The 13,962-nt window shown below is 34.2% G+C and overlaps 1 protein-coding gene across 1 annotated transcript; it reads left to right on the top strand.

Moving 5' to 3' along the window:
• Positions 1 to 977: 977 nt before the first annotated feature.
• LOC146926960 (uncharacterized) lies at positions 978 to 13,598 on the top strand. The gene is made up of 2 exons (XM_085700395.1): positions 978 to 2,197; positions 12,991 to 13,598. Exons 1-2 carry the CDS (start codon positions 1,107 to 1,109, stop codon positions 13,226 to 13,228), a joined length of 1,329 nt encoding a protein of 442 aa, XP_085556521.1. The 5' UTR covers positions 978 to 1,106; the 3' UTR covers positions 13,229 to 13,598.
• The last annotated feature ends 364 nt before the right edge of the window (positions 13,599 to 13,962 follow it).

Here is a 13,962-nt window from a genome sequence, read left to right as displayed (position 1 = left end):
AATGCATTTGAGCGTATACTGAATCAGTCAATTCAAGAAACCTATTGAACAAAGAAAGTCTTAACAGCTATGACCTACTATACATGGTGTGTTTGTGTTCTGTTCTGCAAGCTGTATTTAGAAACAAAATATCATTGAAGAATAAAGTTTTGTTAACCACAAATTTAAGAAGACAATCTTTTAAGAAGACAACATTTTCAAGAAGACAATCTTTCTCAGATTCGATCAACCACAAATTTCTAAAAGAATAATTTTTTAGGATTATCAGCAATTGAGAAACCTAAATATTTAAAAGATCTCCACTTAACGATTCAACGGATACAACTCATGTAACCAAGATGCTTCAACGAGAACCTTGTGCATTCTAAAAAGTTGCCCTATGTGGCCCTTTTTTAGTATTTTGTATGGGGAATTAGTCACTTTAGTCCCTGAATGGGTAAAGAGTAGTCACTTTAATCCCTGAATGCAGAGAAATTGCAAAACAGTCCCAGAATGTAGACTCTGTTGGTCAATTTCAAGGACTAAAGTGACTAATGGAGTCTACATTCAGGGATTAAATTGACTAACGAAGTCTGCATTCAGTGACTAAATTGACTAACAAAGTCTGCATTCAGAAACTATTTTGCAATTTATCTACATTCAGAAACTAAAGTGACGATTCCTTTCCTACTTAGGGACTAAAGTGACCAATCTCCCCTTTTGTATTGACACAAGCCAGTGTATTTCTATTTTTCACTAGAACTCACTTTTTCTTTTGTTGCCTATGCCTTTAAAGTAGATTCTCCCCTTCAAACCTAGTTTTTTTTTCAACGAAAAAAAACATTTAAAGAGACAGATACCAACCCTTCCACTTGTTTAAGTTAACACGGAATCTTTTACCACAACCTACCAACCATTTATTTTGTTTATGCCGTGATGCCTTAACAATATTCTCATGTTTTTTTTTAATATACCAAGTTTTTTAATTGATCAAGTTCTTATATTTTTTTTTTTTTGGGGTGATCAAGTTTCTTATATTACCTCAAAAAACAAAATATTCTTGTATAATCGCTCTATATATATGTCCTTCCAAGCCTCAACGTATAAACTAACCTGAAAATAAATAAATGGGTGCCGTCCGAGTTCTTTCCACCGATACAATCAAGGCACCAAAATCAAGTGATCAAACAATCCATTTGACTACATGGGATCTCCGTTATCTACTTGTTTCAACCAACAAAAAGGGTCTTCTTTATCACCATCCGGTGGTAGCAACCCAAATCCAACGGCTGAGACACTCTCTATCCTCTGCCCTTTCCTTCTTCCAACCTCTTGCTGGCCGTCTTGAAATAACGGAACACACAGACAACACTGTCTCGTATTCCGTTATATGCAACAATGCAGGTGTACTCTTTATCCACGCTGTAGCAGATAATACTTGTGTTGCTGACATCCTGGAACCGGTCTACGTACCTCCAATTGTCGATTCATTTTTCGCCTTTATTGGAGATAAAAACTACGAAGGCACGTCAAAACCATTGTTGGCTGTTCAAGTAACGGAGCTAGTTGACGGTATCTTTATTGGTTGCACATTCAACCATGTTGTTGTTGACGGAAAATCCTTGTGGCATTTCATCAATTCATGGGCTGAAATCTCACGTAATTGTTGTCATCATCAAATATCTAAACCTCCAGAAATCGAACGTTGGTTTCCAAATGGTATTCAAAGTCCCGTACGATTTCCTTTCTTTATGGAGTTAGAAAAGAATCACTCTGATGGGTTGACTATTTCATCATCTAATGATGAAAAACTTTGTTTATCAAATAGATTATTCCACTTTACAAAGGAGAAAATCGTGCAACTTAAATCAAAAATCAACAAAGAAGACGGTACCATCAAAATATCTTCTCTACAAGCGCTTTTAACTCACGTTTGGTGCTATGTGATCCGTTTCAAACAATTTGACCCACAAGAAGAAGTATTTAATAGAGTCGTGATAGGAGTTGGACCAAGGTTTGTTCCACCATTACCAGAAAATTATTTTGGAAATGCAGTTATAAGTTGTATGGTTAAAATGAAAGTTGGGGAGTTATTGGAGGAAGGTGGACTTTGTAAAGGTGCTTGTGAGATGAACAAGTTAATTGCTTCACACACTGATGAGAAGTTGAAGAATCACTACGAGTCTTGGTTAAAAAATCCAAGCTTTCTTAGGATAACTGTTGTTTTTGGATTTCCAAACTGTTGTATTTGGATTTCCAAATTCTATTATCTACCGAAGTTGTTACTAGGTTGAGTCACGACCAGGTCGCTCTCTTTAAGACGTTTCGTGGCACTACCCAAAATTGTGCAAGGTAGACTATCAACCACGCCGCCTCCAGGATAAAACAAGCCCAGCTACAACTGTTCGATTAACTACTGCACTGTAGAAAATCGTTCGAGAATTACACCGTCAAATATGGTACTAAGACCACTCTTTAATACTGAAACCACTTTAATATGGTATTATTACCATTCTATTATGGTGCTAAGACCACTCAAATATGGTGTTTCCACCATTCTAACCTTTAAGTTCTCCAAACTTTCAATATGGTATTACGACCACTCAAATATGGTGATACCACCATTTCTCCTCAAATAGAAAAATATTTAAATAATTTATATACTGTTAAGATCATTCATAATTCCGACGGGACATTATTATTACGAAAGGGACTATGATCTTAATAGTACTCTTTATTCCGAAGGGACATATATTATCGAAAGGGACTATGAACTTAAGACCACTCTTAATTCCGAAGGGACATTAAACCGAAAAGGGACTATAGTCTTAAGAACACTCTTAAAAATATGGTTCAATCGATTGATCGAAGCCACTCGATACGGTACATAACCGCTCTATTTGAAACCGAAAGGGACAGAAAGGAGTAGAAGCAGAAGAAACTTGTTAACACAAGTCGGAGGGAGAAGAGAAGAAAAGAATTCCCGACAACTCAATGAAATTCTTTTCGGTGTGTGGAATGCACTATGTGAGTTCTCTATTTATAGGGAAAACTCACAACTAATAAGTGAGAAACTTTGGGAACAAGTAATATGAGAAACTTTGGGAACAAGTAACATATTACTTTGCGATTAAGTAATTCACATATTAGATCTAGTACAAAAATATCTTAATTGAGTACTAAAATATATTAAATTTAGTACAAAAATATATTATATTATGTACCAAAATATTTTAGCAAAACTTGGGGACTAAGAAAGCACTTTCTAATAATGATTAAATTTATCATTTCCAAATAATAAAATATATATATCAATATATATTTTTTCTCTAGTGCTTATGTACCCCCATTAATTAGAGGTACACCCCCACTATATAAACACTACTAATGTGTGTGTTCCATCCGATGTGGGACTTCCACTTTTTTCAATTCACACAACACTAGTTCTACCCAACATGGGAATTTGTGTTTAGTCTTTTAACTCAATTTCCACACATGTTCCAACAATCCCCCACTTGAATTTAAAAAATGGTTTCAGAAGTAACGTCAAAAACGTCTCCATAAGATTTGCTAGTAAACAAAGGTGTCGCTTACAACTTGAACCTTTGCATAGCGAGTAAAATTCTGATTAACAAGAGTTGCTTACAGCATTGAACTCTATCTCAGACATAGAACTCACACACAAACCTTTTCATAAGGTGTATTCTAAAAGCCCGTGCGTTTATGGCCTTGCACGTGTATCCCGGTTTTAACGAACGCTCTAGGTATTCTGCCCCGAATCCCATAGGAACCGGCCCTTAGTTCCACATTCGTATAGGTGAGTCTATCAAGAGTACTCCTGTAGCTATGTACTCCACTCCAAATAGAGTATAGATCTCATTAAGAGTTTCTATTATCTCATCCTTCTATCACTGCACTGCAGGAATCATGCTTTCTTACTTTTATCATAGCATGTTCTATCACTTGTGACTTGTTATTACCCATTGAACCTATTTCTTGGGATCTCCAGTCATGTAGGTCGGGTTACCATCACTTGTGACCTTTGGGCATAAGTCCCATCCTATTGGATGTGTTTAGGACTTTCTTTTTAGTAATTCCTTTCGTCAAAGGATTAACTAATTCTTTATCAGTACGTACATGATCTAGTTTAACCGTTCCTTTTGAGAGTAGCTAGCTCTCTATTTCTCTATGTGTTCGTGCCTTAATAATCGCCTCTTACCATTGTGGTAACGATTCTCAATTTTGTAATAGCTGCAGACTATCACAATAAATTAACACTTCTGGAAACGGTTTTATCCACTAAGGGATTTCAACTAGCAAGTATCTTATCAACTTGCTTCTTCACTAGTTTTCTCTAGCGTTCTCATCTCAGATTCATTCCATAGTGGACTGAGTCAATATCATTTGTTTCAACAAATAACTTCTCTAGTGATGCTCAATATGCAAACACTAGTCGCTAAATATTCATCTGAAAGATGTTCTATTTTATATCTTGTACCATTTAAGTACAATAGGTTACTCCTCATGAAGTAATTCTAGAGTCATAGTCTTCTTAAGGCACCTCATGACTCTTTCTATAGCATGGCAATGCTTCTCATCCGTCTACTAGTAAACTTGCGCAAGAGGTTTACGACATCGGCAATGTCGGGTCTAATACATTCAGTGACATACCTAAGTATTGCCAAAGATGCTCGCATCAGTTTTTCTAACTCCATCTCAAGTGTTCTTACACTTGATCATAATATATGATTGCAAGTTTACGGTGAAATAATAATATTTCCTTAAGAACTTCTCAACTTTGTGAGATTTATCAAAAAAGTTCTCTTTTCTGATCTAGTAATCTTGAAACCAAGAATTACTTCAACTTTGTCTAGGTCTTTCTTATCAATGTTGTTGATAAACAATGATTTCACATAATTCATAACATGAATCTTTAAATCAAATATGAGCAAGTCGTCTTCATAGAGACATATGATCGTGCAAATATTATTTGTCACTTTCATTCACTTAATACTCATTCGATAGCATTAGAATGTCAAATTTTTCATGTCATTCCTTAAGAGTTTATTTTAGACCTCACAAAGAATTATCTAACTTACAGACTTTGTTTTCTTGTCCATGAATCGCAAAACGTTTAGGTTGTTTCATATAGATTTCTTCTTCTAATTCACCATAAAAAAGGCAACTTTCACATCCATTTGGAGTACTATCGAGTTATGAACGGCGGCTAAAGGGACTAGTACTTTCATGGATAGCATTTTCGTGACTGGTGAATGAATGTCGAAGAAGTCTATATTTTTCTCTTTGTCTAAAACCTTTGACTACAAGGAGAGCCTTGTATTCATCAACCGTTCCATCAGGTTTTAGTTCCTTTTTCCAAAATCCAAATATAACCGATTGATTTTGCAACTATGAGACAAGTCAACAAAGTGTCATGTTTTGTTAGACTCTAGAAAATTCATTTCATCGTTTATTGCTTTTAGCCAAAATTCGACATCCAAATAAGGATATAGCTTCGTTTAAGGCTTAATGAATCTTCTTCCAATGTATAAACCATAAGGTCCATACTCTTTAGCAATTCTTGCTTTCTTACCTCTTTGAGGTTCTATAACATCCCGTACGATGTTCTCATAACTATTTCTAATTACGGAATTTAGTTTACCCCCACTAGTGCCCCCACTATCCTTTAATTTACAGGGGTACTTACTTCATAGAAATCAGCATCTTTTAATTCTATGATCACTTTAACATTTAGGTCCTAAAACCTATATGTTTCGTTATTTATCGCATACCCGATGAATACACATTCACAGGCTCTATTAGTGAGTTTAACTCTCTTGGGTTCAAAGTCCGAACTTATGTCAGACAATCCCAAGTTCAAAAAATAAGACAAGTTGAGTTGTCTTTTCTTCAAAAATTTCTTAATTAGAATTTTTGTTCTTAGACTTGGGTTCTCTATACAACATAAATTTCAATTTTTGTTATAAAAATTGAACATTCAAGCATATCAATTTTATTTTCCAAAATGCACAGTCATCAATAAATATGATAAAATATCATTTTATCATTTCTAGTTTATGTGTCATCAAATTCACACATATCATAATTTATTATGTTTAGAGATTCATATTCTCTAAATTCTGATTTATATGAACTTTTGGTTCATATATCTTGACTGCAATAAATAAAATTGTCTAATCATATAACGTTGGAATTAAATCCAAGTTACTCAAATTTAAAATTAAAAGCTTGTTCACATGTCAAATATTAAAATCACACAACTAATAAAATAGAAGCAGGATTTAATTTTGATCATGTCATCAAAGTGCAGTCTTTTCTCATAAGAATGCATAGAGTACAAGTCACTAGACCTGTTCTTATAGGATTAACATCCTAAAATAATTGAGTGCTCAAATTTATATCCGTCTGCCAAAATTGATGCTCTAGCACATGGTTTTAATCGATAACATAAATATAATATATGTTGTAGCTTTCATTTACCAAAAGAAATTTATTTAGTGCACGTGCTGAACTGAAGCAATTTTGGCAGAGCAGGCACACATTGATTCTAACAATGTACACTCATCTTTCAATTAGAACCGTAGCATCCTTTTTCATTTGTCAATGCACCGTACAAAATTTCCCAATCCTTGACAATTAGTTTTATCCTACTCGATCAGCCCTGTGTTACGTTAGATGTTTGTCTTTGTCAATCATCAAAGATTCAATAGAAAATTAGAAACGATGCATCAACACTCGGGGGTTCTATTCATGTACCAATTAAGGTTATTTATTCACAGAACCGTATTGTGAATTTCTTAGTGTTGTTGTTATAACAACATACACTTCATTGTTTCAGTCGAAAGATGTAATTTTATAGCTTGATTTATCCTTAATGTATTTAGGGACAACGAAATCTCAATAAGTAATTCCTTCGGTAGACATAGCAGATCGAAACGTCTTAAAATTGTTGTTTTTGGATTTCCAAACTGTTGTATTTGGATTTCCAAATTCTATTATCTACCGAAGTTGTTACTAGGTTGAGTCACGACCAGGTCGCTCTCTTTAAGACGTTTCGTGGCACTACCCAAAATTGTGCAAGGTAGACTATCAACCACGCCGCCTCCAGGATAAAACAAGCCCAGCTACAACTGTTCGATTAACTACTGCACTGTAGAAAATCGTTCGAGAATTACACCGTCAAATATGGTACTAAGACCACTCTTTAATACTGAAACCACTTTAATATGGTATTATTACCATTCTATTATGGTGCTAAGACCACTCAAATATGGTGTTTCCACCATTCTAACCTTTAAGTTCTCCAAACTTTCAATATGGTATTACGACCACTCAAATATGGTGATACCACCATTTCTCCTCAAATAGAAAAATATTTAAATAATTTATATACTGTTAAGATCATTCATAATTCCGACGGGACATTATTATTACGAAAGGGACTATGATCTTAATAGTACTCTTTATTCCGAAGGGACATATATTATCGAAAGGGACTATGAACTTAAGACCACTCTTAATTCCGAAGGGACATTAAACCGAAAAGGGACTATGGTCTTAAGAACACTCTTAAAAATATGGTTCAATCGATTGATCGAAGCCACTCGATACGGTACATAACCGCTCTATTTGAAACCGAAAGGGACAGAAAGGAGTAGAAGCAGAAGAAACTTGTTAACACAAGTCGGAGGGAGAAGAGAAGAAAAGAATTCCCGACAACTCAATGAAATTCTTTTCGGTGTGTGGAATGCACTATGTGAGTTCTCTATTTATAGGGAAAACTCACAACTAATAAGTGAGAAACTTTGGGAACAAGTAATATGAGAAACTTTGGGAACAAGTAACATATTACTTTGCGATTAAGTAATTCACATATTAGATCTAGTACAAAAATATCTTAATTGAGTACTAAAATATATTAAATTTAGTACAAAAATATATTATATTATGTACCAAAATATTTTAGCAAAACTTGGGGACTAAGAAAGCACTTTCTAATAATGATTAAATTTATCATTTCCAAATAATAAAATATATATATCAATATATATTTTTTCTCTAGTGCTTATGTACCCCCATTAATTAGAGGTACACCCCCACTATATAAACACTACTAATGTGTGTGTTCCATCCGATGTGGGACTTCCACTTTTTTCAATTCACACAACACTAGTTCTACCCAACATGGGAATTTGTGTTTAGTCTTTTAACTCAATTTCCACACATGTTCCAACAATCCCCCACTTGAATTTAAAAAATGGTTTCAGAAGTAACGTCAAAAACGTCTCCATAAGATTTGCTAGTAAACAAAGGTGTCGCTTACAACTTGAACCTTTGCATAGCGAGTAAAATTCTGATTAACAAGAGTTGCTTACAGCATTGAACTCTATCTCAGACATAGAACTCACACACAAACCTTTTCATAAGGTGTATTCTAAAAGCCCGTGCGTTTATGGCCTTGCACGTGTATCCCGGTTTTAACGAACGCTCTAGGTATTCTGCCCCGAATCCCATAGGAACCGGCCCTTAGTTCCACATTCGTATAGGTGAGTCTATCAAGAGTACTCCTGTAGCTATGTACTCCACTCCAAATAGAGTATAGATCTCATTAAGAGTTTCTATTATCTCATCCTTCTATCACTGCACTGCAGGAATCATGCTTTCTTACTTTTATCATAGCATGTTCTATCACTTGTGACTTGTTATTACCCATTGAACCTATTTCTTGGGATCTCCAGTCATGTAGGTCGGGTTACCATCACTTGTGACCTTTGGGCATAAGTCCCATCCTATTGGATGTGTTTAGGACTTTCTTTTTAGTAATTCCTTTCGTCAAAGGATTAACTAATTCTTTATCAGTACGTACATGATCTAGTTTAACCGTTCCTTTTGAGAGTAGCTAGCTCTCTATTTCTCTATGTGTTCGTGCCTTAATAATCGCCTCTTACCATTGTGGTAACGATTCTCAATTTTGTAATAGCTGCAGACTATCACAATAAATTAACACTTCTGGAAACGGTTTTATCCACTAAGGGATTTCAACTAGCAAGTATCTTATCAACTTGCTTCTTCACTAGTTTTCTCTAGCGTTCTCATCTCAGATTCATTCCATAGTGGACTGAGTCAATATCATTTGTTTCAACAAATAACTTCTCTAGTGATGCTCAATATGCAAACACTAGTCGCTAAATATTCATCTGAAAGATGTTCTATTTTATATCTTGTACCATTTAAGTACAATAGGTTACTCCTCATGAAGTAATTCTAGAGTCATAGTCTTCTTAAGGCACCTCATGACTCTTTCTATAGCATGGCAATGCTTCTCATCCGTCTACTAGTAAACTTGCGCAAGAGGTTTACGACATCAGCAATGTCGGGTCTAATACATTCAGTGACATACCTAAGTATTGCCAAAGATGCTCGCATCAGTTTTTCTAACTCCATCTCAAGTGTTCTTACACTTGATCATAATATATGATTGCAAGTTTACGGTGAAATAATAATATTTCCTTAAGAACTTCTCAACTTTGTGAGATTTATCAAAAAAGTTCTCTTTTCTGATCTAGTAATCTTGAAACCAAGAATTACTTCAACTTTGTCTAGGTCTTTCTTATCAATGTTGTTGATAAACAATGATTTCACATAATTCATAACATGAATCTTTAAATCAAATATGAGCAAGTCGTCTTCATAGAGACATATGATCGTGCAAATATTATTTGTCACTTTCATTCACTTAATACTCATTCGATAGCATTAGAATGTCAAATTTTTCATGTCATTCCTTAAGAGTTTATTTTAGACCTCACAAAGAATTATCTAACTTACAGACTTTGTTTTCTTGTCCATGAATCGCAAAACGTTTAGGTTGTTTCATATAGATTTCTTCTTCTAATTCACCATAAAAAAGGCAACTTTCACATCCATTTGGAGTACTATCGAGTTATGAACGGCGGCTAAAGGGACTAGTACTTTCATGGATAGCATTTTCGTGACTGGTGAATGAATGTCGAAGAAGTCTATATTTTTCTCTTTGTCTAAAACCTTTGACTACAAGGAGAGCCTTGTATTCATCAACCGTTCCATCAGGTTTTAGTTCCTTTTTCCAAAATCCAAATATAACCGATTGATTTTGCAACTATGAGACAAGTCAACAAAGTGTCATGTTTTGTTAGACTCTAGAAAATTCATTTCATCGTTTATTGCTTTTAGCCAAAATTCGACATCCAAATAAGGATATAGCTTCGTTTAAGGCTTAATGAATCTTCTTCCAATGTATAAACCATAAGGTCCATACTCTTTAGCAATTCTTGCTTTCTTACCTCTTTGAGGTTCTATAACATCCCGTACGATGTTCTCATAACTATTTCTAATTACGGAATTTAGTTTACCCCCACTAGTGCCCCCACTATCCTTTAATTTACAGGGGTACTTACTTCATAGAAATCAGCATCTTTTAATTCTATGATCACTTTAACATTTAGGTCCTAAAACCTATATGTTTCGTTATTTATCGCATACCCGATGAATACACATTCACAGGCTCTATTAGTGAGTTTAACTCTCTTGGGTTCAAAGTCCGAACTTATGTCAGACAATCCCAAGTTCAAAAAATAAGACAAGTTGAGTTGTCTTTTCTTCAAAAATTTCTTAATTAGAATTTTTGTTCTTAGACTTGGGTTCTCTATACAACATAAATTTCAATTTTTGTTATAAAAATTGAACATTCAAGCATATCAATTTTATTTTCCAAAATGCACAGTCATCAATAAATATGATAAAATATCATTTTATCATTTCTAGTTTATGTGTCATCAAATTCACACATATCATAATTTATTATGTTTAGAGATTCATATTCTCTAAATTCTGATTTATATGAACTTTTGGTTCATATATCTTGACTGCAATAAATAAAATTGTCTAATCATATAACGTTGGAATTAAATCCAAGTTACTCAAATTTAAAATTAAAAGCTTGTTCACATGTCAAATATTAAAATCACACAACTAATAAAATAGAAGCAGGATTTAATTTTGATCATGTCATCAAAGTGCAGTCTTTTCTCATAAGAATGCATAGAGTACAAGTCACTAGACCTGTTCTTATAGGATTAACATCCTAAAATAATTGAGTGCTCAAATTTATATCCGTCTGCCAAAATTGATGCTCTAGCACATGGTTTTAATCGATAACATAAATATAATATATGTTGTAGCTTTCATTTACCAAAAGAAATTTATTTAGTGCACGTGCTGAACTGAAGCAATTTTGGCAGAGCAGGCACACATTGATTCTAACAATGTACACTCATCTTTCAATTAGAACCGTAGCATCCTTTTTCATTTGTCAATGCACCGTACAAAATTTCCCAATCCTTGACAATTAGTTTTATCCTACTCGATCAGCCCTGTGTTACGTTAAATGTTTGTCTTTGTCAATCATCAAAGATTCAATAGAAAATTAGAAACGATGCATCAACACTCGGGGGTTCTATTCATGTACCAATTAAGGTTATTTATTCACAGAACCGTATTGTGAATTTCTTAGTGTTGTTGTTATAACAACATACACTTCATTGTTTCAGTCGAAAGATGTAATTTTATAGCTTGATTTATCCTTAATGTATTTAGGGACAACGAAATCTCAATAAGTAATTCCTTCGGTAGACATAGCAGATCGAAACGTCTTAAAATTGTTGTTTTTGGATTTCCAAACTGTTGTATTTGGATTTCCAAATTCTATTATCTACCGAAGTTGTTACTAGGTTGAGTCACGACCAGGTCGCTCTCTTTAAGACGTTTCGTGGCACTACCCAAAATTGTGCAAGGTAGACTATCAACCACGCCGCCTCCAGGATAAAACAAGTCCAGCTACAACTGTTCGATTAACTACTGCACTGTAGAAAATCGTTCGAGAATTACACCGTCAAATATGGTACTAAGACCACTCTTTAATACTGAAACCACTTTAATATGGTATTACTACCATTCTATTATGGTGCTAAGACCACTCAAATATGGTGTTTCCACCATTCTAACCTTTAAGTTCTCCAAACTTTCAATATGGTATTACGACCACTCAAATATGGTGATACCACCATTTCTCCTCATATAGAAAAATATTTAAATAATTTATATACTGTTAAGATCATTCATAATTCCGACGGGACATTATTATTACGAAAGGGACTATGATCTTAATAGTACTCTTTATTCCGAAGGGACATATATTATCGAAAGGGACTATGAACTTAAGACCACTCTTAATTCCGAAGGGACATTAAACCGAAAAGGGACTATGGTCTTAAGAACACTCTTAAAAATATGGTTCAATCGATTGATCGAAGCCACTCGATACGGTACATAACCGCTCTATTTGAAACCGAAAGGGACAGAAAGGAGTAGAAGCAGAAGAAACTTGTTAACACAAGTCGGAGGGAGAAGAGAAGAAAAGAATTCCCGACAACTCAATGAAATTCTTTTCGGTGTGTGGAATGCACTATGTGAGTTCTCTATTTATAGGGAAAACTCACAACTAATAAGTGAGAAACTTTGGGAACAAGTAATATGAGAAACTTTGGGAACAAGTAACATATTACTTTGCGATTAAGTAATTCACATATTAGATCTAGTACAAAAATATCTTAATTGAGTACTAAAATATATTAAATTTAGTACAAAAATATATTATATTATGTACCAAAATATTTTAGCAAAACTTGGGGACTAAGAAAGCACTTTCTAATAATGATTAAATTTATCATTTCCAAATAATAAAATATATATATCAATATATATTTTTTCTCTAGTGCTTATGTACCCCCATTAATTAGAGGTACACCCCCACTATATAAACACTACTAATGTGTGTGTTCCATCCGATGTGGGACTTCCACTTTTTTCAATTCACACAACACTAGTTCTACCCAACATGGGAATTTGTGTTTAGTCTTTTAACTCAATTTCCACACATGTTCCAACAATAACCAACATAGCCAAAAACAATTTCTTAGTCATTAGCAGTTCTCCAAGGTTTGATGTTTATGGTAATGATTTCGGATGGGGAAAGCCTGTGGCAGTTCGTAGTGGATATAAAATGAATGGACTTGTTAATGTGTTTGCTGGAATAGAAGAAGGTAGCATTGACCTTCAAATCTGTCTTCCTTACGAGATTTTGGAGGCAATGGGAAGTGACCCTCAATTTGTGGATGTTGTGTCCAACTAATGCAACGTGAGGTGTGTAAAATCAATTTGGTACAATATTGTTCAGATGCCAACCCATGAATAATTTCCTTATGTTCAAGTCGTAGGTTTTTTTTCTTCATTATTTATGGTAAGAAGTTTTGATCTCCAGTTTGTGTTTTCTTTCTTTTTTTATAAGCAAATTCTTTTTTATTAAGAACGAGCAAACTAGTACAAGATTAGTACAATATAAATAAATTAAACACTCAGTTGATGCAGTACATGTGGTTACTTGTGTTGTGCACTAAGATGTATTGTATACTCTCTTCTTTGTCGTCATCAAATGTTATAGTTTGTACTACTCTTAAGCACTCAACTATAGAATAAAAATAAAAATTAAACTTTTGCTTATATTTTAGTAGAATATTTGTGCATTTGTATATTTTTCGGCGCTCATTCAACACCTCATTTTATATTTATTTTTATCTTCCTATTATTTCATCAACCTATCACAATTATGTAAATATACCATAGTTTAGTCTTTAAGCTACTTAACTCCTATATAAAAAAGACATTCTGTAGTGCTATTCAGACACACGATATTTCAGCCTCTCTGTTCTCTCTTATTCAACATGGTATCTAGAGTCTATTGAGAGATAACCTTACACTGTGAATACCAGGTTGACCCACTGTCTTCCGGTGAAAAAAATATTCAGCAAACCGTGTTTCAACTCCGGTTTGCCCACTTTCCTCGCCGAACCACCGCTGTTGTCGGCG

Source organism: Medicago sativa, chromosome 4 (genome assembly GCF_051527215.1).
Source record: "Medicago sativa cultivar Bolivia chromosome 4, Bolivia_mono, whole genome shotgun sequence".
Taxonomy (NCBI): domain Eukaryota; kingdom Viridiplantae; phylum Streptophyta; class Magnoliopsida; order Fabales; family Fabaceae; genus Medicago; species Medicago sativa.
The sequence above is the reverse complement of the archived record's forward strand: the minus strand, read 5'-3'. Positions and strand labels throughout refer to the sequence as shown.